The sequence below is a fragment of the Triticum dicoccoides genome, chromosome 3A (assembly GCF_002162155.2).
Source record: "Triticum dicoccoides isolate Atlit2015 ecotype Zavitan chromosome 3A, WEW_v2.0, whole genome shotgun sequence".
NCBI lineage: Eukaryota > Viridiplantae > Streptophyta > Magnoliopsida > Poales > Poaceae > Triticum > Triticum dicoccoides.
Window position 1 is genome coordinate 628,455,632 of NC_041384.1, and position 17,435 is coordinate 628,473,066.

The 17,435-nt window shown below is 45.9% G+C and overlaps 2 protein-coding genes across 2 annotated transcripts in view; one reads left to right on the top strand and one right to left on the bottom strand.

The window, feature by feature from the left end:
* The window catches only part of LOC119272694 (protein YIPF6 homolog), a 3,397-nt gene extending 585 nt beyond the window's left edge, over nucleotides 1-2,812 (top strand). Inside the window, exons 2-4 of the mRNA XM_037554122.1 lie at nucleotides 1-347; nucleotides 2,028-2,102; nucleotides 2,197-2,812. Coding sequence (XP_037410019.1) covers nucleotides 1-347; nucleotides 2,028-2,102; nucleotides 2,197-2,457 — 683 coding nt within the window. The 3' untranslated portion in view covers nucleotides 2,458-2,812. The remainder of the gene's footprint in view (nucleotides 348-2,027; nucleotides 2,103-2,196) is intronic.
* A 1,470-nt stretch (nucleotides 2,813-4,282) lies between these two features.
* LOC119269713 lies at nucleotides 4,283-5,797 on the bottom strand. The gene has a single exon (XM_037551611.1). It carries the CDS (start codon nucleotides 5,687-5,689, stop codon nucleotides 4,541-4,543), a length of 1,149 nt encoding a protein of 382 aa, XP_037407508.1. The 5' UTR covers nucleotides 5,690-5,797; the 3' UTR covers nucleotides 4,283-4,540.
* Between the last annotated feature and the right edge of the window lie 11,638 nt (nucleotides 5,798-17,435).

Here is a 17,435-nt window from a genome sequence, read left to right on the forward strand (position 1 = left end):
TCCCCATCTCCACCTCGCCTCCCCCGCCGTCCTCCAAGCCGCCCCTCCCCGCCTCCTCCGTCCCCATCTTCGTGCCCCAGGGGCCGACCCCCGCCCCGCCCGCGTCCGTCTCCGTTGCCATCGGCTCGGAAGGCTTCGGGCCCCCGCCCAACACGCTCACCGAGCCCGTCTGGGACACCGTCAAGCGCGACCTCGCACGCATCGTCAGCAACCTCAAGCTCGTCGTCTTCCCCAACCCCAACCGCGAGGACCCCGGCAAGGCGCTCAGGGACTGGGACCTCTGGGGCCCCTTCTTCTTCATCGTCTTCCTCGGCCTCACGCTGTCCTGGTCCGCCTCTGTTAAGAAGGTACCTGCTACCCCTTCCACAGCCAGATCTCGTGGTAGCTTTTGCATCGATTTGTGAGATTTAGCTCTTGCTTAGTTAGTCTTCGACTTCGTGATATCTCTAATTCACTATAGGTAGATCAGATTATACATTATTGAATTGTATGTTGCCATTCATGGTTAGTACTTGGAGGCAAGCGTCACAGTTATTATTCCCTTGCAAGCTCGATGTTGCCTAGGGGATAACTGAATCTGGTGTTGTACGACTGTATACTAGGTCTGCGGGGATGGGATTAGAACCATCAATCATAGTGCTGTATCCAATTAATTCCATTCTGTTATTTCTATGACTAAATCTAGACGAGGTATGAAACATGTGCTTATTCTGCTGTGGGTTTTCATGTGCCCATTTTAGCTCATTTTCACACTTCGATAATTACAATCATCATCAAAGGTGAACTCTGCTATAAGTGTTGAGGTTTCTATCTTATACTCCCTCCGTCCCAAAATAGGTGACTCAACTTTATGCTCCGTCCGTCCCAAAATAGGTGACTAAACGTTGTACTAACTTTACTTATTTTGAGACGGAGGGAGTATTAGCTATTCAGGTATCTCTTGTGCTCGATATTAGGGAATGCACTATGTTCTTGGTTCTAAATTGGTTTGGGGGCATCACAATGCTGAAACTTGATGTCCATGTGTACTAGTGGTGAATGATGAGCCAACATAATTTCATATTTAATCTCACAACCTTTGGTCCATTTTTTATGTTCTAAAATTATCTAGTGGACTAGTTATGGACTTGTCCTGAGCTGCAAGGTTTGTAGGTGATATTTCGACAAACTAGGTGGCAATACTAGTTATTTTATTACAGAATATGGTATAGCTGTACTGGATTCTGCGCCTAAAAAAATCACGTTCTCTTAGAACCTGTGAATGTCAATGCGAATCCGAATGTGTAGGGTCACTTCTAAGATTGGTTCTTACTGTGCAACAATGTGGCGTAGCCTTACTGGATTGCTTCTGGAACCTGGAGAGTGTCTGTATTATGGAGTGCTGTTTAGTGACAAAACAAATTACTAAAACTGCCCTTGTGCAAAATATGATCTCAATTGCTAATAATCTGAAAGACCCCTCTAATTCTGTATAGCCAAGTACATAATGTACTTTTGAACTTGCAGTAAATTTTTGTCGCATTGACACCTAGAAGAAACCAAATGTTTTGTCAATATTTTCTCTTGCAGAAGAGTGCTATGCTGCTTTTGCTTGAAAGAAATGTAATTGCATTTGGGAGTAGCAGGTTAGGTGGTTTTCCTGACTGAGGAGAAAGTATGCCAAAACACAATTATATTTCTCTGCTGTTTTTACCATGTTCAAATGTAAATATGCAAGGCATGTCATCTAATGTTGTGGGTATGGTGATTACATGATATGAAGAAAGCATGGCGTTTCAGTTATTTCCTCGTATATTTCTCTGTTACATTGAACATTATGGCTACAGATATATGGAATATTCACTTTTGAACCTTTTCTGATTTTGATTTCTCTATGTTGGCATATTAGCATTGTTATGTTATTTTCTTCCAGTGGCCAATATACTTGTATGTGTTGCTTATAGCTGTCCTCTCTCTTTGTAGTTTACAAGTTCTTCTTTGTTTCCTTCCGTGCAAAATGCTGATTTCTATGACGTTTGTGTTTGTAGTCTGAAGTATTTGCTGTCGCGTTTGCTGTGCTGGCAGCTGGGGCTATAATCTTAACACTAAATGTTCTGCTTCTGGTAAGCAATGCCTCTCACACACAAAGAACACTTGTTTGATCCAAACTATACCTGCTGTGGAATTTTGTAACGAGTTGTTGCTGTCTCCCTGCAGGGTGGGCACATCATCTTCTTCCAAAGTCTCAGTCTCCTTGGCTATTGTTTGTTTCCTCTGGATGTTGGAGCCCTAATTTGCTTGCTGAAGGACAATGTCATACTAAAGATCATCGTGGTGACAGTCACACTGGCGTGGAGCTCCTGGGCTGCCTACCCATTCATGAGCGCTGCTGTGAACCCAAGGAGAAAGGCTCTGGCCATATATCCCGTATTCCTCATGTACATCTCGGTGGGGTTCCTCATAATTGCCATAGATTAGCCCCTGGGGTGAGCAATGTAGTAACATCTGAAATGTTGAAATTTTCCCCGTTGTACCGGCGGAACGTATACAGGCTTGAATATACTCTGTCCCCCCTATGGAGCCCTTTTGGATTGTTCTGTTGAGAACCTGGCCTTCACATGAGCAAGAGACATAAGGCTGTAAAATTAGTCAAAAATTATATATGTTGGTCTACTGTTGTAAAGGGCATCTCGTGCTTTGGACCACGTAATTGACTATATCAAACTTTCCGACTTCTTCAACTGCTGATATATGATGTTGGAGGGAATTAAATGTCAAGAAAAAAATTCTAAGGCAACTAGATAATTCATCTGGTTGTCCTTGGAATCTGCTATGGTGATATGCCCGTTTTTATTGTTAAACTATTTTTCCCCAACTTGTTTGGGACTGGAAGATTTTGTTGTTGGTGGTGGTGTGTTACTTGGGCTGTATGTGACTGAAAAGTTTTGTTGTTGTTAGCTTTTGTTTCGTGCCGGTATTGTCTAACTTCTGTCATATCTGTGTTGTGGCCTGGCATTTTATATTGTAGTTAGTGATGCCTGTTCTGGCCGTGTCCTAGCGTTGCACACCAACCTTATTACCAGGAGCCAAAACGGATTTGGTTGCATGTGGTCGCGAGGAAATCATGTGCCGGGCTACTACATTTCCTGGCATTTGGATTGATGGTGCCATTTTTTTTTTTGAACGGGATTGATGGTGCCATCAGTGCGAACTTTCGGCCGAAAGGCGAACGTGGTCACCGCGGATTTGGGACAAGAGAGCCGCGCGAGAAGGGAACTCCGGATGGCGTGCTGCCTTCTTCAGTTCAGCCCGTGGAAGTGGAAGCGGAAGCGGAAGCGGCAGTCTGCATCGGTACGCGGCGGATGCGGACACTGCTTATCGCTTTCCCGCTGGTAAGACGCGCGCGTGGACCGTGCGCAAAGGGGGCACTTCGCGCCAGTGGAGGCTTTCATCTGACAATGGCCATCGCCGGAGCCGGCTATCGTCGCCTTTCTTTCTGGGAAATGCTGAAAATCTCACGTCAGATTTATAAGCATGGCAAATCAAACGTTTTTTATGACAAATTATGTTGTCGTAAGCATGACAACTTCTAGCAAAAAAAAACTGAACATGGCGAGGATTAGTCATACTTGCTAAAGGAAATTGCCATCCTAGCCACAACATAATTTGCCATCTTAAAAGTTCGATTGCCATGCCAAAAAAATGATGTTTGATTCTGTTTTGTCTGCGTACTGCATAAGCCGGACCACGATGCATCTGCCCTAAAAAATCCGACTGTCTGCTATTCCATCCTTTCCGGTTTATAGGGCTTATATCAAAATTTTAGTTTTTCTATTTTATAAGGCTCAATTTGGTTGTTTTCCATCACATGTTCAGATTCCAAGGTGCATTAAATCATTGCATGCAAGTATTAAGAGAAAATTGACCAATGCATGTAATTTATGTATGCATGCATTACAATTAATGCATTGGTAAACATACTTTTTGAGGAAAACAAGAGCATTAATTGGGTGCTTTTGCAAACTACAGAAAGTATTCCACCACTCACCATCTATCTTGATTGGTGAGATTTTTGAATTGAGTCTTATAAACCGGAAAGGAGGAAGTACAACAATGTTTACCTGGCTTTGGCAAGGGAGGGGCGATAACGACGGCGTGCCTTCAGCTCGCTACAGTGATTGTAGTCGTCGCTCCGTGGTCTATGGACCTGAATGTAAATTTTACTTCTAGTGTTCTTTGTACTATGTTGATAATTGATGAATTGATCGAAAGTTTTCTCGGAAAAAAAACAGGTAAAATCTCATGAACTGCAGATACCGGCACTTTCTGAACTTCTGATGAACTGAACAAGGCAAAGAGAAGAACATGCACAGCAATTCAGACAGATCGGTCTTTGCCTCTCTAGTAGAAACCCAAATCGCCAATTAACCCCATGAACAAAGCAGAGAAAACAACACGCACAGCAATCCACAGTTCCAAAACATCCGAATAAAGCGTTCTAAAACTCATGGGCTCGGTTTATTTGTTCTTGAACGCCGGTGGGTGCGTGGAGTCGGTCAGATCAGGCGACCGAGGGGAGGATCCACACGGGCTCCACCTCCACGGAGTGCCCGCCCGCGATGGCCACCACCGCCGTCTCCCGGTCCCCCAGCGAGTACACGCCGATGGCGTGCGGCACCATCAGCTCCACGTCCCGCCGCGCGAAGTAGACGCAGTTCTCCCGGACCCCCGCCGTCGCCGGCGCCGCCGCCGACGCCACCGACCCCAGGAACACCGCCCTCCCGGGGAGCTCCGTCACCGACTCCCACTTGCACCCCTCCGGCCGGAACCGGCTCACCTCCACCTCCACGTCCGCCGAGTCCCGCACCACGCTGTACAGCTTCTTCACCAGCAGGAGCTCCCCGTCCGACTCCAGCAGGTACCGCACCCGCCGCTCCAGCCGGTTCAGAGGGTTGGCGTCCTTCCCGCGCAGCTCCGACACGGCCGCCACGCGCGCGCGGAGGTCGACACGGTACGCCAGGACCGTGCCGTCGTCGCCCAGCGCGCACAGCCGCCCCCGCCACAACGCCACGTCCCGGAACCCGCCGTGCGGCCCCCCGGCGGAGATCGTGATCCAGGCGCCGCCAGACACGTCCGGCTGGAGCAGCGCCACCGTGCCGGCGCGGCCCAGCACGGCGGCCACCCAGCCAAGCGAGGTGGGCGGCGCGGACAGCACGATCTTGGCCACCGGGAACACGGGGGACCGCGGCAGGGGCACGGATTGGCCGGAGAAGAGGTTGCGGAGCTCGATCGCCCGCTCCTCGTCGAAGGCCATGGCGAGCCAGCCGCCGATCTGGCCGCAGCACCGGCCGGAGCTGAGGCGGTCGGGGAGGGCGAAAGGCAGGATCTCGCGGCGGTGGAGGCTGAAGAAGGCGAGGCCGCCGCAGGAGCCGGGGCGCCGGAGCAGGAGGCGCGGGGCCTCGAAGGGGAGGTCAGCCGAGATCGAAGCTCGCGCGCACGAGCGCCAAGAGGAGCAGACGAGGCGGACGGCGACACGGTCGAGCGGGGCGAGCCGCCCTAGGACGCTCTCCAGGAGCTCCGGCGGGAGATCCGGCCAGGCGGACTGCCCCCCGCCCAGCTGCCGCCGGTGGGGATTGTACGGTGAGGCCATCACACTTTCACACCCTCTTCCGTCCGGCAGGAGATTTCCTCCCACCCTTGTCCGTTTCATGGTTTTCTCCCGACAGAAGTGCACATTACCCTCAGCCTTTTTTTTTCCTCTATCAACGAATTCATTTTCTTTTTCTTTTTGAGGGTGAACGAATTAAATTGTTATTGCACATCTAAGAGCATCTCCAACAGCCGCCCAACGCGCGGCGCGCTAAAAACCAGTTTGCAGCGCGCCGATCATCTGGTTTGGCGTGGCGGGTAGCGCTGACTCCAGCAGCCGCGATAAAATGCAGCGCGCGCGTAGCTCCAACAGCACGCGTGCATAGATATTTTGTCATAGTCATAGCATAGATAAAAAACGATACAAAGATATTTTACATAGTTCATGGCATAGACAGATAAAAAGAACTACGGTACAAGTACATAATTAAACTACAACTACGGTGCAACTAGAACTACTCCGAGTCGTCCTCATCATCACCTTCGCTGGTGTTGTCTGAGGTAGAGAGCCAGATGTTATCCCAACGCTCATCGTCTGACGAGAAGAACGACTTTCCAACGGCGCCAACGAGATCGCACCGCGATATGGCCAGTGCCTTCCGCCGACGTCGGTCCGCCCGCTCCGCGCGGCGCCTTGCCGTCCTCTCCGCCCAGAAGGCGCGCTCGTTGGCGACGTCCTCTGGGTGGCGCCGGTGCCACTCCGCCATGGCTCGCTTGTCCTCCTCGGCGATGAGGAGCCGGCGCTGCCGCCGACGGTGCTCCGCACGGTCCAGGTCCGTGATAAGACGAGGAGGAGGGGCGACGGCCTGCGCCTGCTCATGCGTGTAGACGTCGTGGAAGTTCACCTACAAGCGATGCCTCTCTAGGTGCCACGCCACCGCGTCGTACGCGCAGGCGGCCTCGTGCGGGATCTCGAACGTGCCGAGGCTGAGGCGGACGTCGCCGGACCGAATCTCAGCGTAGTACGCGCCGGAGGGGCGCCCGCGGACGCCGCGGTAGCCCGAAGATGACCGGCGGCGCGACGGCATGGTGGCGCGGTGGTGGCAGGGCGCTGAAGCGGCGAGGAAGCAGAGGAAGCAGCGAGAAAGCAGTGGAAGCGGTGAGGTGGCGGGGGAAATGCGCGCGTGGCAGTGTGGAGCACCGCGTGGCGAGTGCCGCAATTTATAGGGGCGCCAGAAGTGGTGCGCCAAATCTACCGCGCGACCGACAACTTTCTCCCCCGCGCGCGCAAACGTTTACCGCGCGCGCTTGTTTCCCACCTCCGCTGGAGCACGCGAAAACTTTCCGCGCGCGCTAAATGGGCATTTTACCCCGCGCGCGCATCTTTTGGCGCGGCTGTTGGAGATGCTCTAAGAGCATCTACAACCGGACTTGACTAATCCGACACCTCAAACGCCCGCGGGCTCGTCCGCCACCGACCGGTCAAGGCTAAAATTTTAACCTATCTCAAATCCATACAAACTCACGCAACTACGTAAACGATGCATTACACACATTGTTTGGCTACTACATCACTAATATGCCATAGACTACCAAAATTTGGTATGTTCGGCTATGATGGAGAAGATCATCCACGGCTGCCCATCCCCTTCCCGGCGCCCTTGCCGTCCTTCTCGCAAAAGTACCGATCGAAGACGCAGTACGGATCGAGTCAGATCTACTCGTCGCCGGAGCTGTCTGACCCGTCGTTGTCCTTCTTGGGTGACAGCCCGACCATTGCACGGACCGCCCGATTCTGCTCTCGAGCGAGGGCACACATGTTCCTCTGCTGTCGCTTCTTTATAATGTGGCGCGAATGGCTTCTTCCTATGCAGCCGCTCGCGCCACATCATCATCCACCTCCTCCGCCGCCATGTCGGCAGCGAGGCGGGATTCCGCCGCCCTTATTCTCTCCTTCCCACGGCGGGCACACCGGTCCCAGTGGGACTCATACTCCGTCGAAACGGGGATAGGGAAGGAAAGATTTGAAGGCTCTCGGGACCCCGGTGATCCAGCCCCGGAGGATTTGAGGGCCTGATGCGCCAACGCTATGGAGTCGCACCAGACAGATCGTGTTGTCGGTTGGGTGCTGTCCTCCCGGGAGTGGCAGAGTGCAATGCGGATGACCATTGCCTCCTCCAACCCGCATGGGATGACCACCCAGTCGACGGATCCAGATTGGTCGGAGCCAGATCCGCTGCCCGCCATGCCGGAGAAGGCCGGAGATCGCCGTGCGAGAGCTTGGGTGTGAAGGAAATATGCCCTAGAGGCAATAATAAAGTTATTATTAATTTCCTTATATCATGATAAATGTTTATTATTCATGCTAGAATTGTATTAACCGGAAACATAATACATGTGTGAATACATAGACAAACAGAGTGTCACTAGTATGCCTCTACTTGACTAGCTCGTTGATCAAAGATGGTTATGTTGAAAGTGCAACTATCCCTAGGTGGTTTTGGTAATTCCTAACAACATATAGTTCATTGAGCTAATGCCATTTCAAGATTAATATCTCAAGAAAGCTCAATGTTTGGCATGGCATGGATGAAAAAAGTGGACCCCTCAAAATGATAAGGACAAAAGGATTGGCTCAAGACTCTACATTTTCTATTTTAGTGATTCAAGATCACATTGAGTCTATAGGAAAAGCCAATACTATCAAGGAGGGATGAGGTGTTGCTCAATGAGGCTCTTGCTCAAAATGCTTAGTGATATGCTCCAAAGCCCTCAACTACTTTCTCACATCCACATATAACCTAAACCAAAAGTCAAACTCGGCCCCACCGACTCTTTCTATCCGGTGCCACCGAGTTCAAATGTCATAGCCACTGCCACAAACCCTAGGCAAATCGGTCTCACCGATAGGGATCTCGGTCCCACCGAGATTGCAATGTAAACTCTCTATTTCCCCTTCGTAACGTTTCGGTCTCACCGAAATGAGCGATCGGTCCCACCGAGTTTACCTGACCAACTCTCTGGTTAGCTTATTACCAAAATCGGTCTCACCGAGTTTGTGTAATCAGTCTCACCCAGATTACGTTATGCCCTAACCCTAACCATATCGGTCCTCCGAGTTGCATGTCGGTCCCACCGAAAACCCTAACGGTCACTAGCTTTGCTGAATCGGTCCGACCGAGTTTAACTATTCGGTCCCACCGAGATTGGCAAGCTGTGTGTAAGGGTTAGATTTTGTGTGGAGGCTATATATACCCCTTCACCACCTCTTCATTCGTGAAGAGAGCCATCAGAACAAACCTACACTTCCAACTTACCTTTTTCTGAGAGAGAACCACCTACACTTGTGTTGAGGCCAAGATATTCCATTCTTACCATATGAATCTTGATCTCTAGCCTTCCCCAAGTTGCTTTCCACTCAAATCCTCTTTCCACAAAATCCATATCCTATGAGAGAGAGTTGAGTGTTGGGCAGACTATCATTTGAAGCACAAGAGCAAGGAGTTCATCATCAACACACCATTTGTTACTTCTTGGAGAGTGGTGTCTCATAGATTGGCTAGATGTCACTTGGGAGCCTCCAACAAGATTGTGGAGTTGAACCAAGGAGTTTGTAAGGGCAAGGAGATCTCCTACTTCGTGAAGATCTACCGCTAGTGAGGCAAGTCCTTCGTGGGCGATGGCCATGGTGGGATATACAAGGTTGCTTCTTCGTGGACCCTTCGTGGGTGGAGCCCTCCGTGGACTCTGATACGTCTCCAATGTATCTATAATTTTTGATTGCTCCATGCTACTTTATCTACTATTTTAGGCAATATTGGGCTTTATTATCCACTTTTATATTACTTTTGGGACTAACCTATTAATCGGAGGCCCAACCCAGATTTGCTGTTTTATGCCTATTTCAGTGTTTCGAGGAAAAGGAATATCAGACGGAGTCAAAACGGAACGAAATCAATTGGAGAAGTTATTTTTGGAAGGAAACCCACCTGATGGACTTGGACCCCACGTCAGAAGATACGGGAGGTGCTCACGAGGGTGGGGGGCGCGCCCTCCCCCCTGGGCGCGCCCCCTGCCTCGTGGGGCCCTTGTAGCTCCACCGACGTTCTCCCTCCATCCATATATACCTACGTACCCTAAAACTTCCAAAACATAAGAAAAATCGGGAGTTCCGCCACCGCAAGCCTCCAGAACCACCAAAAACCAATCGGGACCCCTTTCCGGTACCCTACCGGAGGGGGGATCCATCACCGGTGGCCATCTTCATCATCCCGGCGCTCTCCATGACGAGGAGGGAGTAGTTTTCCCTCGGGGCTGAGGGTATGTACCAGTAGCTATGTGTTTGATCTCTCTCTCTCTCGTGTTCTCTCTCGTGTTCCTCTATGGCACGATCTTGATGTATCCCGAGCTTTGCTATTGTAGTTGGATCTTATGTTTCTTCTCCCCCTCTACTCTCTTGTGATGAATTGAGTTTCCCCTTTGAAGTTATCTTATCGGATTGAGTCTTTTATGAACACTTGATGTATGTCTTGCCGTGCTTATCTGTGGTGACAATGGGATATCACGTGCCACTTGATGTATGTTTTGGTGACCAACTTGCGGGTTTCGCCCATGAACCTATGCATAGGGGTTGGCACACGTTCTTGATTCTCCGGTAGAAACTTTGGGGCATTATTTGAAGTACTTTTATGTTGGTTGGATAAATCTGAGATTGTGTGATGCATATCATATAATCATGCCCACGGATACTTGAGGTGACAATGGAGTATCTAGGTGACATTAGGGTTTTGGTTGATTTGTATCTTAAGGTGTTATTCTAGTAAAAACTCCAGGGTTGTTTGTGACACTTATAGGAATAGCCCAGCGGATTGATTTGAAAGAATAACTTTGAGGTGGTTTCGTACCCTACCATAATCTCTACGTTTGTTCTCCGCTATTAGTGGCTTCGGAGTGACTCTTTGTTGCATGTTGAGGGCTCGTTATATGATCTATCTATGTTATTATTGTTGAGAGAATTTGCACTAGTGAAAGTATGAACCCTAGGCCTTGTTTCCTATCATTACAATACCGTTTACGCTCACTTTTACCACTCGCTACCTTGCTGTTTTTATATTTTCAGTTTACAAAAACCTATATCTACTATCCATATTGCACTTGTATCACCATCTCTTTGCCGAACTAGTGCACCTATACAATTTACCATTGTATTGGGTGTGTTGGGGACACAAGAGACTCTTTGTTATTTGGTTGCAGGGTTGCTTGAGAGAGACCATATTCATCCTACGCCTCCTACGGATTGATAAACCTTAGGTCATCCACTTGAGGGAAATTTGCTACTGTCCTACAAACCTGTGCACCTGCAGGCCCAACAACGTCTACAAGAAGAAGGTTGTGTAGTAGACATCAAGCTCTTTTCTGGCACCGTTGCCAGGGAGGTGAGTGCTTGAAGGTATATCTTTAGATCTTGCAATCGAGTTTTTTAGTTTCTTATTTTATCACTAGTTTAGTTCATAAAAGAAAATTACAAAAAAATGGAATTGAGTCTACCTCATACGCTTCACCTTTTTAATATCTTTCGTAAGTATGATGGAAAGGATAATTGTGCTCAAGTGCTAGAAGAAGAAATCTATAAAATATGTGGCACTAAATATTTGAATGATGAGCATGATTGCAATGTTGTTCGTATGAATTCCTTGAATATCCATGATGCTAATGATATGCAAAGCCACAAGATTGGGAAAGCTATGTTTGATGAAGATGATATTTTTTGTCCCCCAAGCTTTGATGAGCAAATTTACTATGATGAAAGAATGCGTCCTATCTATGATGATTATTGTGATGACACGTATGCTATAAAGAATAATGATAACCATGAAACTTGTCATCTTGATCTTAATTTTCAATCACATGATAGCTATTTTGTTGAGTTTGCTCCCACTATTATTCATGAGAAGAATTTTGCTTATGTGGAGAGTAGTAAATTTTCTATGCTTGTAGATCATGAAAATAATGCTTTAGGTGCTGGTTATATTGTTGAATTCATTCATTATGCTACTGAAAATTATTATGAGGGAGGAATATATGCTTGTAGGAATTGCAATAATATCAAGTTTCCTCTCTATGTGCTTAAATTTTTGAAGCTATGCTTGTTTTACCTTCCTATGCAAGTTGATTCTTGTCCCCACAAGTTGTTTTCTCACAAAATACCTATGCATAGGAAGTGGGTTAGACTTAAATGTGCTAGTCATATTCTTCATGATGCTCTCTTTATGTTACAATTCTTATCTTTTATGTGAGCATCATTAAAATCATCATGCCTAGCTAGGGGCGTTAAACAATAGCGCTTGTTGGGAGGCAACCCAATTTTATTTTTGTTCCTTGACTTTTGTTCCTGTTTAGTAATAAATAATCCATCTAGATTCTGTTTAGATGTGGTTTTATCTTTTAATTAGTGTTTGTGCCAAGTTAAACCTATTAGATCTTCTTGGAAGATAGTTATTTGATCTTGCTGTAATTTCCAGAATCTTTGCGCTCAGTGCCCGAATTGTCAAAAATCACCAGAACGTGATAAAATAGTGATTCCAATTGCTTCTGATCAATAAACAAATTTCCCAGATCGTCTAATTTTGGTAGAAGTTTTTGGGTTCCAGAAGTTTGCGTTAGTAACAGATTACTACATACTGTTCTGTTTTTGACAGATTCTGTTTTGCGTGTGTTGTTTGCTTATTTTGATGAATCTATAGCTAGTAAATAGTTTATAAACCATAGAGAAGTTGGAATACAGTAGGTTTAACACCAATACAAATAAAGAACAAGTTCACTATAGTACCTTAAAGTAATCTTTTGTTTTCTTTCTCTAACAGAGCTCACGAGATTTCTATTGAGTTTTGTGTTGTGAAGTTTTCAAGTTTTGGGTGAATTCTTTTGATAGATTATGGAACAAGGAGTGGCAAGAGCCTAAGCTTGGGGATGCCCATGGCACCCCCAAGATAATCCAAGGACACCAAAAAGTCAAAGCTTGGGGATGCTCCGGAAGGCATCCCCTCTTTTGTCCACTTCCATCGGTAATTTACTTGGAGCTATATTTTTATTTATCACATGATATGTGTTTTGCTTGGAGCGTCTTGTATTATTTGTGTCTTTGCTTGTTAGTCTACCACAATCATCCTTGCTGTACACACCTTTTGAGAGAGCCATGTATGAATTGAAATTTGTTAGTTTACTCTATGTGCTTCACTTATATCTTTTTGAGCGTGATAATTTTTGCTCTAGTGCTTCACTTAGATCTTTTAGAGCATGGTGGTGGTTTGTTTTAAAGAAACTTGATCTCTCATGCTTCACTTAGATTATTTTGAGAGTCGTTAATAGCATGGTAATTTGCTTAATGTTAATATACTTGGTATTCAAGATATGTGAAAATTTCTTTTTAGTGGGTTGAATACTAAGATAAGTTTGATGCTTGATAATTGTTTTGAGATATGGAGGTGATAATATCATAGTCGTGCTAGTTGAGTAGTTGTGAATTTGAGAAATACTTGTGTTGAAGTTAGCAAGTCCCGTAGCATGCACGTATGGTTAAAGTTGTGTAACAAATTTGAAGCATGAAGTGTACCTGGCTTGTGCATCCTTATGAGTGGCGGTCGGGGACGAGCGATGGTCTTTTCCTACCAATCTATCCCCCTAGGAGCATGCGCGTAGTACTTGATTTTTGATGACTTCTAAATTTTTGCAATAATTATATGAGTTCTTTTGACTAATGTTGAGTCCATGGATTATACGCACTTTTACCTTTCCGACATTTGCTAGCCTCTTCGGTACCGTGCATTGCCCTTTCTCACATTGAGAGTTGGTGCAAACTTCACCGGTGCATCCAAACCCCGTGATATGATACGCTCTTTCACACATAAACCTCCCTAAATCTTCCTCAAAACAGCCACCATACCTACCTATCATGGCATTTCCATAGCCATTCCGAGATATATTGCCATGCAACTTCCATCATCATCATCATGACATGCTTTACTTTTGTCATATTGCCATTGCATGATCTTGTAGTTGACATCGTATTTGTGGCAAAGCCACCATGCATTATTTTTCATACATGTCACTCTTGATTCATTGCACCATCCCGGTACACCGCCGGAGGCATTCATATAGAGTCATATCTTGTTCTAGTATTGAGTTGTAATCATTATGTTGTAATCAATAGAAGTGTGATGATCATCATTATTAGAGCATTGCCCAATCAAAAAAAGAGAAAGGCCAAAAAGAAAAAAAGAAAGGCCCAAAAAAGAAGGAGGAAATAAAAAGGGCAATGCTACTATCTCTTTTTCCACACTTGTGCTTCAAAGTAGCACCTTGATTTTCATATAGTGAGTCTCATAAGTTGTCTTGTTCATACTAGTGGGAATTTTTAATTATAGAACTTGCTTGTATATTCCAACGATGGGCTTCCTCAAAATGCCCTAGGTCTTCATGAGAAAGCAAGTTGGATGCACACCCACTAGTTTTCTTTTGTTGAGCATTCTTAGCTCTAGTGCATCCGTTGCATGGCAATCCCTACTCCTTGCATTAACATCAATTGATGGGCATATCCATAGCTCATTGATTAGCCTCGTTGAGGTGAGACTTTCTCCTTTTTTGTCTTCTCCACACAATCCCCATCATCATATTCTATACCACCCATAGTGCTATGTCCATGGCTCGCGCTCATGTATTGCGTGAAGGTTGAAAAAGTTTGAGATTATTTGAGTATGAAACAATTGCTTGGCTTGTCATCGGGGTATAGAAGTTGGGAAAATCTTTGTGTGACGAAAATGAAGCATAGCCTAACTATATGATTTTGTAGGGATGAACTTCCTTTGGCCATGTTATTTTGAGATGACATAATTGTTTGATTAGTATGCTTGAAGTATTATCATTTTTATGTCAATATGAACTTTTGTCTTGAACCTTTCGGATCTGAATATTCATACCATGATTAAGAAGATTTACATTGAAATTATGCCAAAGTATCACTCCGCATCAAAAATTCTCTTTTTATCATTTACCTACTCGAGGACGAGCAGGAATTAAGCTTGGGGATGCTTGATACGTCTCCAACGTATCTATATTTTTTTATTGCTCCATGATACTTTATCTACTATTTTAGGCAATATTGGGCTTTATTATCCACTTTTATATTACTTTTGGGACTAACCTATTAACCGGAGGCCCAGCCCAGATTTGCTATTTTATGCCTATTTTAGTGTTTCGAGGAAAAGGAATATCAGACGGAGTCAAAACGGAACGAAATCAACTGGAGAAGTTATTTTTGGAAGGAAACCCACCTGATGGACTTGGACCCCACGTCAGAAGATACGGGAGGTGATCACGAGGGTGGGGGGCGCGCCCTCCCCCCTGGGCACGCCCCCTGCCTCGTGGGGCCCTCGTAGCTCCACCGACGTTCTCCCTCCATCCATATATACCTACGTACCCTAAAACTTTCAGAACAGAAGATAGATCGGGAGTTCCATCGCCGCAAGCCTCCAGAACCACCAAAAACCAATCGGGACCCCTTTCCGGTACCCTGCCGGAGGGGGGATCCATCACCGGTGGCCATCTTCATCATCCCAGTGCTCTCCATGATGAGGAGGGAGTAGTTTTCCCTCGGGGCTGAGGGTATGTACCAGTAGCTATGTGTTTGATCTCTCTCTCTCTTATGTTCTCTCTCGTGTTCCTCTATGGCACGATCTTGATGTATCCCGAGCTTTGCTATTGTAGTTGGATCTTATGTTTCTTCTCCCCTCTACTCTCTCGTGATGAATTGAGTTTCCCCTTTGAAGTTATCTTATCGGATTGAGTCTTTTATGAACACTTGATGTATGTCTTGCCGTGCTTATCTGTGGTGACAATGGGATATCACGTGCCACTTGATGTATGTTTTGGTGACCAACTTGCGGGTTCCGCCCATGAACCTATGCATAGGGGTTGGCACACGTTCTTGATTCTCCGATAGAAACTTTGGGGCACTATTTGAAGTACTTTTATGTTGGTTGGATAAATCTGAGATTGTGTGATGCATATCGTATAATCATGCCCACGGATACTTGAGGTGACAATGGAGTATCTAGGTGACATTAGGGTTTTGGTTGATTTGTATCTTAAGGTGTTATTCTAGTAAAAACTCCAGGGTTATTTGTGACACTTATAGGAATAGCCCAACGGATTGATTTGAAAGAATAACTTTGAGGTGGTTTCGTACCCTACCATAATCTCTACGTTTTTTCTCCGCTATTAGTGGCTTCGGAGTGACTCTTTGTTGCATGTTGAGGGCTCGTTATATGATCTATCTATGTTATTATTGTTGAGAGAACTTGCACTAGTGAAAGTATGAACCCTAGGCCTTGTTTCCTATCATTGCAATACCGTTTACGCTCACTTTTACCACTCGCTACCTTGCTGTTTTTATATTTTCAGTTTACAAAAACCTATATGTACTATCCATATTGCACTTGTATCACCATCTCTTCGCCGAACTAGTGCACCTATACAATTTACCATTGTATTGGGTGTGTTGGGGACACAAGAGACTCTTTGTTATTTGGTTGCAGGGTTGCTTGAGAGAGACCATCTTCATCCTACGCCTCCTACGGATTGATAAACCTTAGGTCATCCACTTGAGGGAAATTTGCTACTCTCCTACAAACTTGTGCACTTGCAGGCCCAACAACGTCTACAAGAAGAAGGTTGTGTAGTAGACATCAGACTCGCGTAGACGTTACCCTTTGTGGGTTGAAGTCTCCATCAACGTGGATGTACGATAGCACCACCTATGGGAACCACGACAAAAACATCCGTGTCTCCTATTGCGTTTGAATCCTCCAAACCCTTCTCTTTACATTCTTGCAAGTTGCATGCTTTACTTTCCGCTGCTCATATACTCTTTGCATGCTTGCTTGAATTGTGTTAAGATTGCTTGACTTGTCCAAAGTTGCTAAAATTTGTCAAGAACTAAAATTGGAAAAAGGATAAGTTTTTATTTGGTCAAGTAGTCTAATCACCCCCCCTCTAGACATACTTTCGATCCTACAAGTGGTATCAGAGCTTTGGTCTCCAATTGCTTTGATTTCCATAGCTTTTGGTTGTCATAGCCTTGGTTTCACAACCTAGGAGAGTATGGCATCTAGCGAGGGAAATTACCACCGTAGAGGTCCTTACTTTGATGGTACAAATTTTGCTAGTTGGAAGCATAAGATGAAAATGCATATTCTTGGCATAACCCCGCCGTATGGGCTATTGTGTGTATTGGTTTGCAAGGTGAATTCTTTGATGGGAGAGAACCAAACCGTGAAGCTACCGCGGAAGAGTTGAAGATGCTGCAATACAATGCTCAAGCTTGTGATATCCTCTTCAACGGATTGTGCCCCGAAGAATTCAACAAAATCAGCCGTCTTGAGAATGCAAAGGAAATTTGGGATACTTTGGTTGATATGCATGAAGGTACCGACTCCACCAAGGAATCCAAGTTGGATGTGCTTCAAAGTCAGCTTGACAAGTTCAAAATCAAGGATGGTGAAGTGTTGCTGAAATGTACTCTAGGCTTGCTCTTATCACAAATGAGATCGCCGGCTTAGGAAGTGAAGAAATGACCGACAAATTCATCATCAAGAAGATCCTAAGAGCTTTGGACGGAAAATATGATACCGTATGCACGTTGATCCAAATGATGCCCAATTACAAAGATCTCAAGCCAACGGAAGTCATTGGAAGAATTGTTGCTCATGAGATGTCACTCAAGGATAAGGAGGAGCTACATAACAAGTCAAGTGGTGGTTACAAAGCCTCATGTGAAGCTCCCACATCATCAAGTGAGAAACAAACCTTCA